Genomic DNA, 22,762 nt, shown 5'->3' with positions numbered 1-22,762 from the left:
CTATGTACTGTGCGTATCAAAAGGTTGAGCAAATTATCAACTCTTCGTTCTCACACATTTATTTTAGCTGCCATAATCAGTGTCGAAAATAATAATTCCTATACAATTATCAAGTGGTTTTCATATAAAAATGGGAGCATTTGTGGTATCTTGTATAAAATATGTCTGTGGTTTTAAGTCAGTTTTTTTTCTAACTTCCGAATAAAAAATGCCCTTTTTTCAGACGAAAGCCGAACGCTGTGAGCAATGACCAATTATAGTGATAAGTGATAAGTAGTCAATGAATTAGCTAGATTTTGTTTATAATTTTCAAAGTGAAATAGTTTTAGTTTAATAGGTCGAATTATAGGATAACTAATAAATATTATGCCATTCCGGTTTATAACGAATTTAGGAATAATATAAAGAAGTGTTCTAGTAGTCCACTTTTGTTTTTATTTTCTATAAATAACTATTACATAACTAACAATAAAACATAATAAATGCTTTGACTTAAAACAATTAAAGCACAACACATTATGACTAAGTAGCTTTTGAGGCCACCATTGATTCGGCAATAGCGTTCTTATGCTCTTGTAATTTGGTCCATTTTTCGCTGACCTTCCAGAGCCATTGCGCCATCTCAAAGTCTTGCGCTTCTGCGCACAGCTCCTTTCGTTCCATGTCCCTGAAAATTACAAAATTATAATTATAAGTACAAATAAGATCGAAATAAATTTATCGTTTACGGCTTTTTTCGTAGGAGAAATTCAATGCCGTAAGGTGTTTCATGTTTACATATTTTACATTCATATCCGACTAGGTCACAAAAATTACACCACAAACTTTGATTTATTGAAATAAAAAGCTTCACAACGGCATAATTCTATACAGATTATTCACAGAAGCTACTCTACTATCTGACTACCTCTGATATTGATATTGTAGTATTGATCACCATACCAAATTAGCTATGAGGGCCCTATTGATATCTAGGACGGTTAGTGATCCGCCTACACACATATATATATTTTTATTATAAAGAGAATAAGTATAAAAATCTCTAAAATATCAATACTTAGCACTGCCTTTAAAGCACACAATCCACACTCCACACAAAACACTCAAACAATACTCACACATAATAATCTCCTTTAGCACTTTTCACACTCGGGTCGAGTGCGGCGTGCACGATGACCTGGGCTCCCTTGCGAGGAATCTTCATGGTCGGCCAGAACAGCGGGTAGATGATGAACCGGGTTATACTTTTGCTCATGGGCAGGTGGCGCGTGATGTCCGTGTCTGTCAGCCCGGGGTCCACTACTGCCACTGACACTTGTGTTGCTAGGAGAAAAAGTTATTTTTAAGATTGATTAATGACAAGTGTAAAATGTGAAACGATGGATTCATCATCTGTCAAGATGCAGTGGTCATTTGACCAATGATAATGACTTCACTTATAGACTGACCTTCCGACTTCGTAAATCTTTTACATACATTTTAAAAATTTTCTTAAAACACAAAGTCCCAATAAAATTCAAAATTTTCTAAAAGTAGGTACATAAGCAGGGTACACAACAGTGGTGCCTCTAGTAACGAGCTTGTAACTACAACGTACTGGGTTATAATTCCGAGTTGTGTGTGGCAGTGGTTTTTATGAAAGTGTTTTTGAGCAGCACGCTAGATTCTGTTTTAACTACTCGTAGACAAGACGCAGATGTCACACTAAGATTGTCTACCTTTTGTGCCAAGTAAGAATGAATGCAGTATACACTTACTGAGCAGTTTCCGCCCCAGCTCCTGCGCAAACAGCACATTGGCCAGCTTGCTCTGGTCGTAGGCGGCGCGCGCGTCGTACTTCCCCGTCTCGAGGTTCAGGTCTTCAGTGTGGATCTTGCCCTTCGTGTGCGACTTGCTGGAGACTATCACTATGCGACTCGGCTCGGACTTCTGTGGACAAATGCTGTGTTAAGCTGATGATGGTCCAGTTTAAATAAATAATCAAATTGGTGCACTTTTTACGTTGAATAAACAACATTTCAATTACAGAATGTATGTTGTGAGTTGTTGTGATGCAGTTACAAAACATATTTTTTTTGTGTTGAAATTTTGTAAATTTTCCATTTTAAGTATATGAAACGTAGCTAAAAACAACCTATACATATCAAAGAAAGATAATATATGAAATAAAGCAAAAGTTAAGTTTCTGAACTGTTTGATTGACATTAAGATCGACAAACATGAATTTATACGACACGCACACACGCACTCACGCCTTGTACTAATGTACTCCCTTGCGGGGTAGGCAGAGGTGCATTGCTGCACCCACTTTTCGCCAGAGTGTTATGTTAGTCCCAATGTAATAGGGGGCGGGCCTATTGCCATTTTACGGGCACATCCAAGACCCGAGAACAAATATCTGTGTTTAAACAAATATCTGCCCCAGCCGGGAATCGAACCCGGGACCATCGGCTCAGTAGTCAGGGTTACTAACCACTACGCCATTCGGTCGTAAATTTATACGAATGTGTTAATAACAATCTGTTTTTGCAACTAAATAAAACACAACCTTCAAAGTATCCAACAGTAGGTTAGTCAGCAGAAAGTGTCCCATGTGGTTGACACCGAGGTCCTCCTCGAAGCCGTCCCTAGTCACGCGCCGCGCCGCCTGCATCACGCCCGCGTTGTTCACCAGCACGTGCAGCGCCGGCTCCTCTGACTTGAACCTGGGGACGAGTGTGAAATGTGATGGAATGAAATTGAGTTGCATTAAATTCAGTTGAACCTAGGGAAACAGATGAGTGCGAAATGTGTAAAGACAGAAAAATATGAAGATCCATAATCAGCACGTGCAGCGCCGGCTCCTCCGACTTGAACCTGGGGGAGATAGACGAGTGTGATATGTGACGAGATAAAATTGCGTTGCATTAAATTCTAATTGAACCTAGGGAAATAGATGAGTGTGAAATGTGTAGTAAGTATGTAGATCGATGATACTAAAAAAACATGAGTTATTATGAAAAATTATCAGAAATTATGAAGATATAGCGATTTAACTGCAGTACTTCAAATAATCAGCACGTGCAGCTGCTGCTCCTCCAACTTGAATCTGGGGACGAGTGTGAAATGTGATGAAAGAATTGAGTGTGAAATGTGTGAAAATGAAAATGCTTTTTAACCGACTTCAAAAAACCGGCCAAGTGCGAGTCGGGCTCGCGCACAAAGGGTTCCGTAGTTAAATCAACCTATCTCAAAAACTATAAGAGATACTTTGATCAAACCAAAAATCGTTGAAAGAGTTAATTAGCATGCATCACCTCTATTTTTTTTAGAATTTTATACCCCGTAGTTATAAAAATAGAGGGGGGGGGACATACTTTTTACGACTTTGAGAGCTGATATCTCAAAAACCGTTCACTTTAAGAAAAATGATTTTTAGAAAACTTTATATCATTTTAAAAGACCTTTCCATTGATACCCCACACGGGTATGTACATCGAAAAAAAAAATTTCATCCCTCAGTTACATGTATGGGGGGCCTCACCCCCAATTCTTTTTTTTACTATTTAGTGTCATATTTTTGTAGCGGTTCATACAACACATATTCCCATCAAATTTCATCACTGTAGTACTTATAGTTTCCGAGTAAATCGGCTGTGACAGACGGACAGACGGACATGACGAAACTATAAGGGTTCCGTTTTTGCCATTTTGGCTACGGAACCCTAAAAAGGAGGAGGTTCTCAATTCGTCGGGATCTTTTTGAATCTAAGATAACAGCGAAAAGTGAAAGTTATTGGTATTCAGTGAGTAGTTCCATCGTCTGCTGCGCTAGCGTCGCAAAATATCTTTCGATTTGGTGGAATTTAAACTGGATCACCCTAAACTGCCCTGCGGCCGCTACATGACATCGTTATCAACGTCGATAAACTCGTTTAATCGTAATATATGACGTTTATCTACGTCGTTAACAACCCCGTGTAGCGGCAACTGTTTGTGGCAACAGTGACATGTGCACGACAACTACTTTTGGAAAATGGCTCCTAAATAACATGTATCTGCTATCGTTAATCAAGGCAGTAGGTAGGTAGTAGACAGCCGTCTGGCAATACCGCGTCACCATTTCTGGTCAAGTAGCGTGAACCGCAGTGTACTAACCGTTGCACGAAGTCCCGTATGGAGCTGGTGCTGGCGAGGTCGCAGCGCCGGCAATACACGAACTTGTTCTCCGTCTGCAGCACGATGTCGCGCCGCGCCGCCTCGCAGCGGGACATGTCGCGACATGCCATGAACACCTGCAGGTAGAAGGGAAGCTTTAGTACTAGTAGTAGAAGCGTAGTAGTAGAACGTAGAGTAGTTTGTAAAAATTTACGTTCATCAGATTTTTTTATATTTATACGATGAATAAAAACATTTGATTTTGACTTTGACTTTAGTCATACATGTATACATAACCTCAAGAAGACATTCGCACATACAGGTAAGCACTCCTACGGTGATGTAAAACTTCGTGAGAAAACCTGCACATCTGTATTATGATGTAGGTAACCCTAATTGCGTTTTATTCATTCCAAAACAACAATACGGCTTGCGACCTACCACGCGCGGATACAAAAAAAAGTGCAGTGAAAAGCAGGTGGCTCGCTTGCGAGTCACGTTTGACTGTTAGGTTCGTGTTTATGGCTCTTACTCTAAACGTAGACCTGTCAATTCTTCTCCAGTATACCTACCTCATTGTCACCCTGGTTGTAATCAACCAGTAGGTATTGGGTAATGAGGGTTAGTAATGTAACCTTGTAACTACCGCATTTTCTTCGAGTGGCATTGGTTATTATAATTTGACAGTCAGATAATAAGATTAATAATAACTTTTTACTGACTTATCTCATTTCAAAAACGTTTGTATTGAATGTAATCATATTCTCATTGAGATTTGTTGTGTTTTTCATTAATAAGTCACTAAGTTGATTCCAATTATCACAGGTTTCTCCAACAGTTACAGAATACAGGGGCTGTTTTTACCTTGGCCCCTCGGTTGGCGAACTCCAGCGCCGCCTCGCGGCCGATGCCGGAACTAGCGCCCGTCACAATGACGGTCTTATCCTCTGCGCGCACCTCCTTGTCGTATGGAGGACCGCTGTGGATGTCTCTGGAATATTACAAAATTACTGTTAGAACAGGTAAGATTACGGGTATAACATTAAAAAAACATGAAAAATTTAAACTTAGGATTTGGATGGATGTTTGTTACTGTTATCACGGGTAAACAATTAGTCATTTTTTCCTCAGTTAATGATGTTGATACTGAAGGCACAAATTCTTATTTTAATTTCTGCCAAAAACATAAAATTCTTTGTTTAAAATTCGAATCTTGAGTGTTTCCGTAAATCTAATTTTTCACAATTTATTTAGAATCAGTGCCTTCAAAATTGATATCACTTTCCTTCTTCGGTGCGAGTGAAACTCACTTGTAGATGCAGAGGCCTCCGGCGGTGGCGGTGACGGCGCTGATGATGGCCGTGGGCAGGTTCGGCACCCACATGCCTGGGAAATATACAAGAGCCTTTATTAAGTAGTTACTAATAAAAAATATACATAGGTATACAAGTAAAGTTCGGTCCAAACAACTTGTATGTTTCTGAAGTTGGGTGTGATTACACCTTTATGCCCTATCAAACTAACACACCGCCTATTCATTCTTTCAAATATTGACTGTTGGTTAGTTTTACAAAGCACAATTAATGTCCAGGAACATTCGAGTTATTTGGACCGAATTGTACGAGTGGATAAATTATCTTGAGCTTGTTATAAATACTGACCTGGGCCTGAGATATTCAACGCTTGCAGAAGAAGGTTAAATGAAACGGTCAAAATATTATCAATATTTGAGTTTATTTTCTCTTTTTTACATTTTTATTAGTGTAAGGCTAAGGAGGTGTGTTCTTATTTATAATAAATGCAAACTTGATTGTACAGGGGTGGTGTGCAGCTAACTTTAATATAAGAAATTGTATTTTTAAAATATCTAGAATAAATATTTCCATACAACAAATTCATCAGAAAATCCATCAGTCGTCTTTAGGTACAGAGCAAAGTAGAGGAAGGAAGAAAAGTTTTCCAAAAATTATTTTGAATCTGATTTTAAGCTTAGCTATCGAACTTATTGAATTATTTATACTGAAAATGGATGGGCTCTGTTGCTGCAATATACTATGATTTAATATGATTTTTTATTCATAAATATACATAAGTACATATATACAAGCGTTAATTAACACAACTAATAATAAAGTAGAACATAAAACGTTTTTTACAGAAATGCAATATGTGACGAATAGATTTTAGAGTATATTAATTTTATGTAAGTATAAAGGTTTTTTTTTGTTACAGTTATTAATTATTTTACGAACTACAAGGCCAAAGGGGTTCTAAAATTGTGCCAAATATGATTTATTAACTAAAACCTATTTTAACCTAGGTAAAAAGATCTATGTGCAAAACTTTTATGATCACTGGACCATACAATACTTGAAGCTTTTAAAAATTACTATAGAGGTTAGCAAGGTTTCTTTCTGAGCTTATTAATTTTATTTGTCTATATTATTTATTAGTAAATTTTAACACATAAATAATACTTAGTCAAGTCAAGACCAAAACTACAAATAAGAATAAAAGTATGTAGAAAGGTTAAAATACGATCATAATAATAGAAAATACTGATTAAAACATAATAAACTATCATACTTAAATATTGATATAATTAATAGGTACTTATTTTAAGGCAATAAGTTGCATTATTTATCATTTGTGACAGTTTTTTTCTGACTAGAGAACCTTTTTTACTAACTCGCAAAAACTATAGTTTTAAAATTTGTAAAACAAAGTTATGGTAGATCTATAAATCTTTCAACTTCTATCTTATTGAACACGTGCTATTTGCGTGATCGAGGATACGTGCGCGATCCTAGACATACTACTAGCCACAGCCTATTCAACACTTTACAGAATGCGCAAAGAACTTGTGACAGCCTGTGACATTTTTTGACAAGTTGGTAAGATAAGTTGCCTTAAAATAAAGTCGGACTTACATTTTTCACTAACATACATATTTAACTATTTAAAAATAGGATTCGAAAATGGCGGTTATCTATATCTTTGTGCATTCTGTTCATGTGTCTAAGTACTTATAATGTTCCCAAAGGCCTAAATCATGGCCACCCTACTGCCTTCTCGTTATTAAATGCTATACCTACTACAAAGACGATTTTTACTATAGGTAATGGGAAAGCTATAAATGAATTCAAATATTCACTTTTGTAAATAGTATTTTGGAAATTAATGTAAAAATACGTAATTGTAGTTAAAATGTGTAGTTGTTAGGAATACATAATGGTGTTATTTTAACTATTTACTCTTTCCACAACATTTCAATAATATACACACTTAAATTTTATAGAACTAAATAGAGAACATTAAGATCACACATATAAAATTTATAATTCAGTATATAATTTATATTACTTAAAACAAAGTCGACAAAATTGGCAAGAAATCAAATCCCATTCAAATCCATTAGTTATCGGTAGAGATTCATGTCCTAATAATTATTTTGTTATTTTACATAAATGTTACGTTTTAAATTGCTCCCATAGGTACCTACAAAGGTTTGTGAATTCTAACCACCGTCACAGTAGGGAAGTGCGTGATTCTATCCATAGAAGGCGCCACTAGCGATACACTCTTATGATGGTAGAATCCGGAGTAACATCGATATTGCGGCCACCTCTAACCGTATTGTCTATGACACGACTCAATGTGAAGAAAACAAGAGGTATTAATATCAATCACATAAAAGGAAATAAAATTCATTGTCAAAAATTATATCAAAATTACGATAGTACAAAGTATTAATAGTTTAGTTACAAATAGGTGTTATTGTTTTCTTCACATTGACAAACAGTAGGAAAATGGTTACTTCAACTGCAAGTGAGATACAAAATTAGCTGTGTCTCATCCATACCTATTACATTATTCTAGTAAAGCGTAGATTAGTTATTGTTTTACAGATTTTGAGCTTCAAACACCCATTTTGTTGTTTTATAATTGTAATGAATTACTTAGCCAGCATTTGCTTTTAGGTAGTACTAAAACACAAAATGACTTTAATGCTTTTAAAGCGGTCTCGTTACCAGTTAAGTAATTCGTTTATATTACAAATCTGCTATTACTCTTAACTTCGTGTCACATGATGCTTCCATTGCTTTGTGGAAAATGAAGCCTACAATTTGATTTTAAAGATTGATATGACTTAAACATTGACTAGTAGAGTTTTGGTTTAAGGTGAAGATTAACTAGGCTTGCCCGTGTTCAGAGTGGTTGTGCTTTTAGACCTACAGGTGGCGTCACTGGGCGGCAGCGGGCGCGCGATGCCCACCCGGACCCTGCCTCGCGGGGCCCCTTTCAGCGCTTGAACGGCTTGATCTAATGTTGCGTTCTTAATGCTGACGCCATTAACAGACATCACCCGGTCACCAGGAGCTATGTTGCCACTCTTCTCTGCCACTCCGCCGGGCACGAGACTGCGGACCACGATAACGGTCCCCTCTGGATCAACAGGGTCCTGGTAGTCAAGGATTGAGAAGCCCAGGCCTTGGTCACCTTTGTTTAGCTCCACCATGTCCTCTCTGCTCTGCCACATGGCTAGACTGGACACACACTCCAAGGACCGGGATTTCTTTGAGTTTCCAGACTGATTTGTCAATGTAGCTGTGCTGGAGGTGTTGATGGACGAGTCAGACTGTGCCTTCACAAGTGTCAAGTTGTTGAGACTCCCAGATATTATTTTCCTAGCTTCAAACCCTTCCCTATCTGGTGCAAGGTTGATGACTGGTCGGGGACCACTCTCGGTAGAGCTTCTCGCACACACTATCCTCACTCGGTTGGGGAGTTGCTTCAGTATGTTCACAACCTCAGTGTGGGTCAATCCGTGAAGCCGGTGTTCATTGACCTCCAACAGCTCGTCACCAGCTGCCAGGGACCCCTGCTGGCCAATGGGTCCCTCCGGCAAGACAGATCTGATGTAGTGGTGTGGCCTCAGTTCCTGTCCACCTTCTACATCCACGGTGCCCTCAAGACTGATGCCGAGACCTGACAAGCGGTGCACTTCAGCTACAATCACCTCCTTCTCTGCTCCTATCTCTTCTTGCCACTTCTTCTTTATTTCGGACTTGTCAGCAGACAGGATCTCATCAAGTCTCTTGTCTAATTCTTCTTGGCTTGGTTCTGGTTCCTGGTCTCCTACTTCAGGGATGCCGGAGTCAATAGTAGTGTTGGAATCCAGTTCGGGTTCAATCTCACTGGTGCTGTTGTCTGCCTGCGAGGGCACGGGGAACCAGGAGAGGGTGGCAGCAGATGGGGTTGGTGATGCGGGTCGATCCTCACTAAATATTGCTAGCTGCAGATGCTCATACTTAGGTCCTCGCAGATACCTCTCTAATACTAAATGTACAGATATTCCAGTGTTTCTTAACAGCTCTACAGCTTGTGGGTTGCTCTTGTCTGCTAGTGACACACCATCTACCTCAATAATTCTATCATTCACTTTAATCTTCTTACTCTGCTCAGCACTGCTGCCATCAATGATACTTTTCACAAAAATACCAGACAACTCTTCCTTCTCGCACACATAGCCAGCGACAGTGATGCCCAGACCATACACATTTTTGTTTAAATCTACATGAATAATCTCTACTTCAGGCAAGTCTGGTATCTCTACAGGAACTGTAATAGTAATGGTGGGGGACACCGGGGGAGCCACTGTCGGCTCCGGCAACACCTGAGGGTTCTCACAGACGATGCTGACCGCTGCCAAGATGTTAGGATCTATTTCGCCATTAGCCCCATTGATGTAGTCCTCATAGCATTCAGGGACGTAGACTGAGGCGTAGCCTGCCTCGATGAGGTGTCGGTCGAGCTGGTCGGAGTCAGTGAGGATCTTGGTGGGCACGACGACGGTGCCGGGCAGCGCGGGCTGCAGCGCGGCGCCGGGGTCGGCGGGGCGCGCCACCAGCAGGCGCACGGCCGGGCCCGCGCCGCGCAGCACGGACGCCACCTGCTCCGACGTGAACCCGCGCAGGCTCACGGCGCCCACCTGCAGCACGTGGTCGCCGCTCTGCAGCCGCCCGTCGCGCTCCGCCGCGCCGCCCGGCACGATGTACTTGATCACCACCCCCGTGCTGCGCCCGCCCACAAGGTTGAACCCCAGCCCGTTGCCATCGTTCGTAAGCTCGACGTATTCCACCTGCGCCCACTCTGTGCTCAGAACCATCGCCGTGTCCGGTGTTTTCTTCACCATTTAGAAGGTTGAAGGTTGGTTACGTGATGTAAATCCCCGGTAGGTTATGATCGTCTAGGCGCGACATCGCGGAGTCGGGCGTTGCGACAGTTATGGAACGGCCCGGGTTTATTGTTAAAAACAACAAATTTTACACACAGCAACTTAAAAATTGAAAATTACTTTTAAAAATGACATTTACATACTTGCTGAATCGGGAGACAGCAAAATGTGGCCAGCTGCAACAAAACTCACACACAGATTAATAAAAATAAACGTCAATATTGTCAACAGTATAATCTAGTGAGGCAGCACTGCGGAGGGGTCACTCTAACTTTACGATTGAATGCCACAAGGAGGCCACTTTTCGGCCACAGACTAATAATGGCGGGGTAGACAACAGAGTAGAACGAATAATAAAAAACCGCGCGATTTCAAATGTCATGTCAGAAATAAATAATAAGTAGTTTTCAAGTTTCGTGATAGAATTTAATTTTAATTTAATTCAAGCCCTAAGTAAAAGCCTAGTAAAAGGTACATTTAGTATGAGAATATTTATAAACTAGTGTCAAGTTTACGAATTATTATGAATATCGTGGAGCTACCCGACGATGTGCTATTGATAATAGTTAAAAAGCTTGATTTTCGAGCCCAATACAACTTGATGCAAACATGTTTGCCTTTGCAGAGGATTGTGTGTTACAAAGGCGTTATGCGAGAGTGCGATTTCTCCCGAAGCAAGTTAGCTACCATTGAATCATTCAACTTGCTGTTCTTTCATCATGTGGCCAAAAACTTGCATGAACTTAACTTGTATGCCGTCCCTGACCTCAGTAAGGCTTTTTTGCTGCCTGCATTGACCAACCTCAAACAACTGAAGACATTAGACGTCTCCTACACCGACATCACTATTCCTGATATGAGAAAAATTCATTCCATATGTCCAACCATCAAGAATGTAAAGATATCACTTGTTTTCGATGAAAAATATCTGAAAAAACAAAAAAGAAAATCAATGATTAACAAGAAAGTACTTTCAAAATGCAGAGATGCCTTCAAACATTTTGAGAAAGTGACCTTTGTTGGATCTCCACGCAATATATTATATAGTGACATTCCATTATATCTGGTGGAGAATTCTGAATCACTGAAGGAGCTGAATCTGGCAGCAGTGCCTATGAGCGATCCTGCGCTGTATGATGCAGAAGTCAGTTGCAAGAGCTTGCAGAGCCCCAGTATTATTACAGTGAATGTTAGAGATTGGTTGGGATTTGAAAACTATACCTACAGAAGTTCATATATTTATGCACTCCATGAGACAAACCTTTACAAACTGATGAGCATTCAGGAAACAGAGTTCATCATCATGAAGAGAAACAAACAATTTGGTAGCATCTACGCATGAAATGCATTCAAAGAATTAATAACTAAGTACTTTGTTACTTTGTATCCCAATGAGTATGTGGAAATAAGAGACTGTTGCTTCTACAACTTCAAGTCAATCAGAGTGGCCATTCTAGACAATGATCCACAGAGACAAAAATATTTGCTGAGTAGCTCAATTGAAATAAGTCGACACTCATTGATGCTGTTTTTTGATAAAACAAAGACAGTTTTTAATGAAGCCTTCAATACCAAAATCCTGAAACAAATAGAAGAATTTCTACCTCACTATCATGACAGCCCCGCATACAAGGAACTACAGGAAATTGACACCACAAGCTGGAATATGGTATATGTTGATGGTAATAAAAAACTACCAAAACCAAAAACAGCTCAACAAGCAAAGAAGATAAAACCTAGTGAAGAGAAAATGCCTGACATTCCCACCTTAGACCCACAACTGAAGAACAAAAACAGTCTGAAACTGACAGTGTATTGTAAACTCTTGAAATCCCCACTGTCTGTGTCTCCTACAAGTGATACTTTAAGGAAAATTACTTTTCTCAATTTGACCGGGCCAGATGTGCGGGTAGATAGTGATTTTGTGAAAGTTCTATTTGAGAATGCAACTAAATTAGAAACATTAAATATGGAGATGGCCGACCAACTCTGCTCTCTTGAGTCAATACAGTGTTGTGCATCTCTGAGACACATAAGATTGGTAGTTGTGAACCGATCTTATGTGTATCAAAGACAGGAAAATGTAAACCTTATAAAAGAATTAGCCAAATGCAATAGACTAGAAGTTGTCCAACTTATTGGTATTTATGTAGCTGCTGATGATGATTGGAATCTGCTCGTCAGGGAATGCTACAATATGTACAGCTTGTATTTAAGTTTAATAGATTCTGATTCTGATGGATCAAAATTATTAGCATACATCAACAAATTAAAGATGAAATATGACAGACCATGTCTGAACGTTGTTTTAAGTGGTTGGTATAAAGCAGGCTACATAGCATATAAAGATGTTTTTGAGTTGGTTCCCTCTCAGACTTGCACAAGACCTGATTATTTGGAGGATATGTTGTAGTATTATATAATTCTAATAAGTAAGTAAAAAAAGAATTCTAGTAAGAAAGTTAATATCCCTGTGACTGTGATTTTGAATAGTCAATAAGTTATGTTTTGTTGTTAATTCTAATACAAAGATTTAAACCGTTTAACGGTAGGTATAGGTAAACACATATACAATACATGCACTTTCTGCAGGTATCGTACCAATGAAGCAAACTGTACCTATACAAGTATACATGTAAGTAAGTAGGTAGGGGAACCCGGGGTAAGACGGGGTCGCTAAGGGAAAATGAAAAAAACAATAGGTATTTATAACCACAACGTTATCAATTATTTATGGCTCATTAGGAACTTAATGAAGAACACTTTGGCACAGCTTTTTCTAAAAAAGTAATCCTTACTATTGACTTATTTTAAGAAATGTAAAAAATGGGAAATAAACCATCTTGCCCGTGTACGGGGTAAGATGGGGTAAGTATACTATGTGGGGCACAAACCTTACAAACAACACTTTTTCTGTGTTTTTATCGTCAACACCAGCACCTGCAGTGTGAGCCCAACGCCTGCACCTTTGACAACCAACCCAGTTTTCCTTAGATTTAAAGTAGAACAGTTGATATCCTCACAGCAGAGGTAGACACAAACATCTTCGTTGTTATTCTTCTTTGTAGGCAGTATCTGCTTTGTGTTATTAGCCAACTTCCCTATAGCCCTTTTAGAGCCCTTCTTCAATGTCAAATATCGGGTAGGAGAAAAAAAAAACTTCACCAAGCTTGATCCATACACCATCTTGCCCCTCCAAAATTACCCCGTCTTGCCCCACGTTATATTTTTTATAAAAATAATTCATTAAAAAAAACTTTCAATGTTAAAGTGATTTTGCACATATCTAAACAAAGCGTACCAAACCTTAAATAAAAACACACAATTACCAAAAATTCCACTGTTTTACTTAAATGTGTTGTGACGTTGTTCCTACCGGTCAAAAATAACATGGACACTACGCAAAAACAAACAATTGCGCTAACACAAAAAACGCACGCGCTCACGCCTGTTGTCACTGGCGCACTAAAGGTAAATCATTTAAGATTTTAAGCCTATCTATTGGCTCATTACTCAGATTCCTAAGATGTATAGTTTTGCATATATGTGGGGGGGTCCGTCTTACCCCGCGACCCCGTCTTACCCCGGGTTCCCCTACATTGTGTACATTGTAAGATGATTTTTAACAGTTAGTTTGTTACCTAGTCCTGGAAGGATCCTTTATTTTATATACTTAATAAAAAGTTGCGAAAGTGCCTACAGTATTAATAAACAATTTAATAATGAACTAAGCTTTTATTTGAAATTCCTTTTCCATTGCCCAGAGATCGGCTGTCCCATTTCAAAACACAGTAAACGCCAACTTTAAAAAAAAACGGGTCTTTGATTTATATATTATTTTAGGCGATTCCGCACAAAACTGCATTGTCAGAATATCAAAAAACCGCTTAGAAACGAAAATAAAATTTCTAAAAACCTAGTAACTCCACCCTGCGAAATCAAAAATGCCACGAAAACCATTTCAAAACATAGTAAGAGCCACCAACCATTTTAAAACACAGTAAGTGAAAATGACTTACTAGGTTTTAAAATGGTCAATGGCGCTTACTAGGTTTTGAAATGGTCAGCAAAGGACAATTTTCGTCCGTTAATTTTAGTAAGTCACAAATGGCATACATTATTACTAACACTTTTTTCGAACAAAATATCAGACATATCAGAACCTGTATCTTTGCACCAATGAGACCTAGAGAGTTGAATTAAAAGTAGAACATAAGTAAATTTTGTCTTCTTTATAAAAGCCATAGAGACCTTTCTCGTCAGAACCTTTCTACTAGCCCTATTTTGCATAAACCAAAAAAAAACAAGTTATAAATAAGAGAAAACTGATTTTTAGATATAAATTTAGGAAATATTGTCTAATTGAAGGCAGCCATAAATAATTTTCATGTTAGAGCCTTCTTAATATGGCTATTTAATTCATTTACATAAAACAAAAAAAAAAACATAAAAATATACCCTTATTTCAGCTATTACTTATAGTGCCGTCGTGTAAAAGTGCTGCAAAATTGGATTTATAATATGTGAAGGATCCCAAACATATAAAAAATGAAATTATTACGCAATTATTGCAATTTCAATATACTTAACTTGTCTTAAATTACACAATAATGGCTCTTACTAGGTTTTGAAATGGTCAGTGAGGGCGGTTTTAGGGTGAGAAAACCATATAAAACCTAGTAAGTGTTTTCTTTTGTGCATTACAGCAACAATTTTAGTTATATTTAAATGAAATAGTATTGTATGTAAAGCCTAGGTTCTGCCGCTTCTTTTAAGCTTACATTTGTTCAGATATCTGTCATAGTTTTACCAGGGCATTGAAATGAAGGGACAAAAATGTTTTTTGGCTCTCCTGAACATTTTGTCTCATGGCTGTTACTGTGTTTTAAAATGGGACAGCCGAGATGTTCCCGAGAGCGCTGACTCTGCAGTAGTGTGGTGTCACAACGTGCTAAAAAAATTTTTCATCGCAAGCCATGAAAAAAATATTGAGCAGTTCGTGTTGACATGCTGCCAACGATTTTTTCGCAGAAACATCTCTCTCTGAAAGATTCCTACCCTACTTTATGCATTTAGAATACTAGAATTTTGTCAGTCAGCATTATAACTACTATCTATAAGTAAGTACTTACCTAAGACTTAAGTACTCATCTTCTTACATTAGGTACTCGTCACTCTGGGTTAAGTTGTTTAATTAAAAACATAACTAAATTACGCATATTTTATTTATTAGCGAAACAAACAGCAATAAGTGGTTATTTTATTTTATTTAAATAGGAAATTTATCAACTAGTTATATCTAAGTACCTACATAATAAGCAAGGGCGTACCCAGGATTTCAGCTAGGGAGGGGCAGCTCATACCTGTTTCATTTTGCGCAGAGTAGGTAACACGTTTTAATTCCCACTTGGCAGGAAAATTTACGTTTATTTTATCTTCTAGCCCTTTCGAACCTGAGTGATACGAATGTACGGTTGATTTTGTATTTTTTTTTTAGCGTTACACTTATTTCGCCCCTTTGAACCGAAACGCATCGTTTATCCATATTGTTTTTAATGCCTAAAAAAATTGTGGTTGATATTTGAAGTCAGTTTGCCGGTGACAGGCGACGAAAGTGCCGGCGTACATTGATCCTGACACCGGGCGAGTTAAGAAATTAATGTTATTTTGCAGTTGAAGTTATTTATCTTTACATATTTTTTTTGCTACAATATTATACCTATTACATTCTTATTTGTTGTAAGCATAGTAATGTTTGCAAAACACAATGATTCTATGATAATATTTGTTCGACAAAACAGCTACGCACAAATGTGCAGTTCAGGTTCAAAACGTACAACCGCACAAAATTGCATTAGGTAGTATTTTATCATAATAATTGTACTTCTTGTACCATGAACCAACAGCCAGGGTCCCAAACACGTGAAAGGCGTTCATAGGGCCGAATTAAATTTAAGTATATTAAATGTGACACCAACAGCCATATATATTCCCTGCTTAGATTATACAAGTAAACGTAGCAGTAAGGGGGCAACATGTCATGAGATACTATGGATGGAGAGGTATTCTACAGCTCTCAGGATAATCGAGTTATTGGTCAAGATCCCTATACATATACAGCGTGTTGCAAAAAGAGTATACTAAGCCGAAAGGGGGTGACCCAGGGGGCCATCCCGAACAACTTTTGTTCTACGAGTTTTGAAAATTCACGAAAACAGCAAAAATTTACATTTACTTGAATAACTTTGAAAATAGCCCCCCTTTGATGGTATTTCATGTATTTAATAAAAGTATTTGAAATAAGCTAAAAAATGATACCAAAACCGTATCTGTACGTCGAGACAGTCAAGAATTATTGAAGTTCAAAACACACCTAACGGGGCTCATGTAAGTTGATTTCATTTACAATCAGAACTCTTTCACTTAATGGATTGCTACCCGAGCTGCGGCGCTCCGTTAGGGCCAGGCCACAACACTGCGTTGCGACGGCGCATCGCAAAAATCTGCGACAGTAATCAAGTATTTAGTATGGGAAAACTACCAAAACAGTCGCAGATTTTTGCTATGCGACATCGCAACGCGGTGTTGTGGCCTCGCCCTTAGGCGTGTTTTTGAACTTTCAATATTTTTCATAAAAATACCATCAAATGGGGGCTATTTTCAAAGTTATTGAAGTAAATGTAAATTTTTGCTGTTTTTTTTGTCAAAACAACTAGATTAGTTGCTTGTAACCTATTTTATGTAACTTTTTAGCAATTTTGCATATTTTTATTGGATAGAGATGACTTTTTGCGGTTAAAATAATTTTATTTTATGTTCGTGAGGCGTTTAAATCTCTACATATGATTTTTTATGAAAACTAAGTATCTAAAACTTTCAAATGGCTGCTATTTCTAGATTATTGAGATTTGACCCCGGGGTGTTTTCTCGATGAAATCACTCGTAGAATACACCCTTAGTTTTACGGGTTCGAAAAACAACAAATTGTTTATTTTTAACATAGGTATGATAGAAAAAAAACTCAGGTTCGAGAGGGCTAGGGGGGGGCAGCTGCCCCCCCCTGCCCCTACCTGGGTACGCCCATGATAATAAGTAAAACTACAAGTATAAGACAAGTAGTTAAGTAAAGTAGGTATTTAAGTACCTACATAAGTACACTATGTTCAAAATTAAGTTAAGTAAAAAGTATTTTTGGTTTTTGCTTTACTTATTTACTTAATTTAGTAAAAGTTCCACTTACAAAATGCCGACACCAAAATGGCCAGAAGTTTACAAACTTTTACTTAATTAAAAATGTATATAGTTAATAGGTAAGTATGTATGGTTATTGTCTAGATTTTTCTGTTTAGTAGTACGGTCAGGTGCAGAGAAACTTGACCCCCCTCTCATAGTAACAATGCTTCTGACGGGGGTCAGTTTCTCTGCCCCTTACTGTACCTAGTTTGGATGTTTTTCATGCTCGAGAGAGTGTAGACAAGTTTCATTGTTTTAAAGCTAGGCAGAACCTGTGTTATGGGTGTCGGACAGCTGATATAATATAGTTATGTACACAAATTACATAGATAGAAACATACTAAATAAAAATATCAAAACCCAAGACCCGAGTAGTTACAAATATATGCCCCAGCCGGTAATCGAGCCCGGGACCTTCGGCATAGCAGTCAGGGTCACTAACCACTACACCATTCGCCGTCTTATCGTATCTATAGGTCCTTCACTGCACGGTCACTTATCCAGTTAACTAATTAGTTCAGCATGCGGAGTGCGAGTTTTTACACCGTTTCTAATAAAACCTATAACTACACTCGTTCGTTCGTCCTCCTGTTCGTTCGTTCGTTCGTAGACCTGGTCCACGAGGACTAGGTACCTACTCTTGCTTGACGAAATATTAAATCTTCGGACGCTGCTGCACGATGATTTTCGGCTGATAATGAATGTATAATACAGTTATGTAATAAAATATGTGGGGACTGCGGAGTTGAGGACATCTCACACACGGCCATCCGACCCCAAGCTAGTAGCGAGCCAGGTTGATTATAATAATAAATAGGTACTTAGTTAGGTAATTATTCATTTAAGTAGTAAGTACCTACATATATTTTTGTCAATACAAGATTTCCAACACATAACTAACAACTAACAATAGGTACCTACTAACTAAGTAACTAACTATAGGTATAGGTACATATACATAAGTAAGTAGGTAAGTACTTATATGTATACATAAGTATACCTAGGTATATACCTAAGTTAGAATTAAAATTGTATAGAAAATACACAATACAAAATCGAATACTTTATACTTAGTTAGATAATAATAAAAAAAATATTAGGTGCGGAAAATCGTGTCGAAAAAATCTCTGATACTTAATAATCTCAATAAATAAATAATAAATCATCATCATCAGCCTTATGTCAACCCACTGCAGGGTAGACCTCCTCCATGTTATGCGAAGTCCCACGGTCCTGTGCTAACACCCATCCAATTTGGTCCTGATGGCCGTCCCTCCCTTGGCCACCACTCCGACACTGCCTTGGTCCATCTGCCGTCTTCCCATGCACCTTGCCAGAATAGATGCCCAGCCCATCTCCACTTCAGATTCGTGATCCATCTCCCAACGTCTTCAACCATAAGTACCTAGGTACCTAATTATTACTAGGTATACCTACTTTACCTACAGAGTACTTATACTTAATACTTAAATTAATGGTCGTGTCGATGTTGATGACAAATACCTAATCTACTTAAGTATACTGTATACCTAGGGGTTAGGGTTTGTCATTTATGTCACCATAGTGAAAGGATCGTCAAAAGTAAGCTGAAAGTTTATCTACTTATGGGCTTGTACACAAAACTGCCTTGTGAAATCGCATCGCAGGCGACAATAATCAAGCATTTGTCCTGAAAAACTCTAAAAACTGTCGCAGATTTTTGCGATGTGACGTCGCAAGTTCGCAACTCAGTTTTGTGTACTTACAACTTACAAGCCCTATGAGAAACCAGGGTCATCCTTCATATAAGACTCATTTCATAAACTTTACCTACAAAGTAAAGTAAAATTACAAGTATATAACTGAAGTTAATTAATTTGGTAAGTACTTTTATCTTTCTAAATTGTTAAGTACTCGTAATTGTGGCACCAACTTGGAAATCGCGATTAAGAAACAGCTGTTTCCATTTCTAGATTTTCCAGTGGCAGATTTAGGTAGGTACCAACATTCTTTGCCACCCTAAGCGTAGGTACCTATCTGTCAGTTTCACAGTTGAGAACGTCAAGATAAGTAGAGTTTGAGTATGGAATGCAGCTCTGTGATTGGCTGAATTATCGTTGAGTCGGTCCTAAGTTCATGCTTAGGTAGATTTACTCAAATGTGAAACTGAGCCTATGCCTATTATTAGTACCTAGGCATAGGTATAAAGTAAGTCCTACCGCTAGCACCTAAAACCCTTCATCTCGGGAACGCTTTTAAGTGACAGAGCTCACAGAGCTGTATTAAAGCAATCATTTTAACGTCTATCGATAGCTATACATATAAGTAATAATAAATATTTAAGTTTACTTATATCATACATAGTTGTAAAAAAATCTACCTAATGAGCTTCGAATAGCGTAAAAGCCGACCGACGGCACGTCGTCTTCTTTACAACCTGCGTGGATATCAGTGTGATAGATCACGGTTTCAGCCATAAGTAAGTAGGTAGGTATTTAAGTACCTACTTTTGACAACACAATTGAAATGATTGACTTGATAAATACCTACTCGTTACAAAATAACAACTTTTTAGGTCATTATAAGTAGGTATGTTGGTAGTAGCTTAATTAGACACTTAGTAGCGGCTGGAAGGTATATCCCTAAGTATAAGTTATAGCTGAGTATAGGTCCCATGAAAAAATTAACACATTCAAATGTCAATTCTGAACTATTCTGAAGGCATAAAATCAATTTTTTATTGCTGTCAAAATCTTAAATTGGTTCATTAAAATTCGAAGTCTTTTCACATTGGAAAAGGACTGGTAATTAGTAATAGTAACTATAATTTTTATAGTTTCACAAATTAAATTTTGAGCCTCGACATCAATAGTAAATAAGTATCTAGTTAATTAACTATAATATTGATACCAAAGAAAACTCGGAAGTAGTCCCAAGTATAACCGTGCCTAATAAAATCACCACAAATTTCGATCCGTCCCACCCAACAACACCATAAAACAAAGCGATACGGAGCAGCCACTGTCCGCGTCCGGAGAACCAATTACCAAAAAAATATCCTTTACAAAAAACTAACCACAACACAATGCAACAGTTACCAGCGCGCCCCACCTCGGACTTAATTACAGAGCCGGCGAGGAATGCGGGCCGGGGCCGGGCCGGGGCCGCCCGGGGTGGGGGCCGGCCAATCAGAGCGCACCTCGCCGCCCATTGGCCGGGCCGGGGGCGGGCCCGCGCCGCGGCGGCGCCCGGCCGGCCGCGCCACTCTCGCCCCGAGAGCCACTAGAGGCTGAGCAGTCGAGTGGGCTCGAGTGTCGCTTCGGATGTCCGCGGAGGGCGGCTACTCGCCGTGTGCGGCGGAGGCTCTGCCCGAGCTGAGCGCCGCCGAGCTGGCGATGAGCCTGTCGCCCAAGTCGGCCTTGCTGCAGCAGAACCTGTCGCAGCTGCAGCTGCAGCACTCCACGCCCTTCTCCGTGACGGACATCCTGTCGCCCATCGAGGAGTACCGCAAGCTGGAGCTGGCCAACAACCCGCCGTCGCCGTACAGGTGCGTGGATCGATGCCCCCCTCCCCGCCCCGCGCGCGCCGCGAGGGGCCCGATTTTTCGAGTGGCCGAAGAGTACTTGAGCTCTAGCCGGCGTAGTTGGTCGTCTGAGGATATAGTTGGCGCGGGCTGCAGGTATGTGGCGGTCAAGTGCAAGTGGATGACGCGGCTCTCGAAGCGATCGTCAGCGATGAAGGGTCTCACCACTTTTGCGGTTCGCGGTTCGGTTTTCGCTCATTTTATTTCGGTTCGGTTCACGCGAGTTTAACAATCGGGACTTTCCGTATGCAGTGATGACTTTTAGTGAGAACCCTTTGTACCTAGGATATAGGTAGGTACCTGTTCTTTTACTACCTTGCCTGCCTACTCTACATACATGCCACTCTATGTAGGCATGTGCAGCTATGCATCTACCTACCTGTACCTACCTGCATAGGTAGGTAAGTATACCTAATTATTACTTTTTGCAGATTAGGCCTAAAGTTACCAGTTTAAATCAACAGCCTCTATATTTTAATTTTCAAACTTTAAATAACTTTCAGCACAGATTACAAATAGTTTCTAAATTGCTTTCAGTTTCTTGGCTTGATACGCCTGGAGTTGATATTCTATTTATTCCAAATTAGTTAAAGGGTGCAGATATTTATTTACCCTACCTATTAAACATTAAACCTACTCAGAATCAGTGTATTCATTAGAATGAACCATAGCATGATAATTAACAATCAACACATTTCTATGAACATAAGTTTCCAATTTGAATTATAGTTAGGTTTCTACCAGTCATCCACTGTATTAGAACTTATACATTTATGTATACTAACTAGCATCAAGCATATTACTTATATATATAAGGTATACTTACCTAAGTAAGTAGTCAGTCATTGGCCTAAGACTTTTTAGGGATAATATTTTTTTATGCTTTTGTTATTGCATCTATTTTTTTATTTGAATTGTTTTTGTAGCATTTGAACTATTTAAAAGAGAATGGCCATGGCCAAATCTGACCCGCTTTGCAGTCATTAACCAAACCTATTTTTATTCAGTGATAAAAGTGTTCTAAATGAAAATATTTAAAAATCTTAACAACTTAAAAAAAAACTTAGCTTGAGGGAGACATCTAGTAACAGTACAAAGACTTGATCTTTTAGCACCTAGTTATATATCTTCGTTCTCCCATGTCTCATAATAATAAAGTTTACTGCAGGATATACTGTAGTCATGGGCTACACATCAGTAGGTATAGGTATGTTTCATCAATGGCTGCTCTGGCGGGTCATGGCACCATAGGCCTTCTTCTTTATAAAATATGATATTGTTATAGGTCCTCATCCTAAAGTATACTTTTAAAAATAAAAATAGTTTAGTAGGTAGGTAGTTAACTATACACAACAACACAAAAATGTTAAGTTCTAACATCCTTATAATGATAAAGCAATGCATCTATGAAAATTTGGAGAACTCCCGACTAAGCTGATTTATAAACTAAAAACAATTTACAAAGTTTGATTCTTTGTGATCTAAAAAAAATATTAAAATCGAAGACTTGTGAACCGAAATTAGTTAAACGTTTTTAACGGACCCACATAAATTAATATGTAGTTCGTTGAGGCCTAAATGAAATAGTTAAA

At 38.6% G+C, this 22,762-nt stretch overlaps 3 protein-coding genes across 4 annotated transcripts in view; 1 reads left to right on the top strand and 2 right to left on the bottom strand.

The window, feature by feature from the left end:
- Window positions 1–412: 412 nt before the first annotated feature.
- Window positions 413–10,653, bottom strand: LOC105393694 (retinol dehydrogenase 13). The gene is made up of 8 exons (XM_048630224.1): window positions 10,519–10,653; window positions 5,448–5,523; window positions 5,002–5,128; window positions 4,138–4,274; window positions 2,549–2,705; window positions 1,758–1,929; window positions 1,119–1,323; window positions 413–667 (listed from the first exon to the last, which is right to left on the bottom strand). Exons 2-8 carry the CDS (start codon window positions 5,519–5,521, stop codon window positions 523–525), a joined length of 1,017 nt encoding a protein of 338 aa, XP_048486181.1. The 5' UTR covers window positions 5,522–5,523; window positions 10,519–10,653; the 3' UTR covers window positions 413–522.
- Window positions 5,853–10,512, bottom strand: LOC105381949 (patj homolog). The gene has a single exon (XM_038107376.2). The coding sequence runs from the start codon at window positions 10,331–10,333 to the stop codon at window positions 8,327–8,329; it is 2,007 nt and encodes a 668-aa protein (XP_037963304.2). The 5' UTR covers window positions 10,334–10,512; the 3' UTR covers window positions 5,853–8,326.
- A 10,170-nt stretch (window positions 10,654–20,823) lies between the features above and the next one.
- LOC105381913 (homeobox protein Nkx-2.1) overlaps window positions 20,824–22,762 on the top strand; it is a 39,050-nt gene continuing 37,111 nt past the window's right edge. The window contains exon 1 of one of the 2 annotated variants that reach the window (XM_038107543.2): window positions 20,824–21,134. In XM_038107543.2, coding sequence (XP_037963471.1) covers window positions 20,911–21,134 — 224 coding nt within the window. In that variant the 5' untranslated portion in view covers window positions 20,824–20,910. Of the gene's footprint in view, window positions 21,135–21,214; window positions 21,463–22,762 lie in introns of those variants that run through there. The other variant, XM_038107544.2, reaches the window with a different exon arrangement.

This window comes from Plutella xylostella, chromosome 25, assembly GCF_932276165.1.
Source record: "Plutella xylostella chromosome 25, ilPluXylo3.1, whole genome shotgun sequence".
Classification (NCBI taxonomy): Eukaryota; Metazoa; Arthropoda; class Insecta; order Lepidoptera; family Plutellidae; genus Plutella; species Plutella xylostella.
The sequence above is the reverse complement of the archived record's forward strand: the minus strand, read 5'-3'. Positions and strand labels throughout refer to the sequence as shown.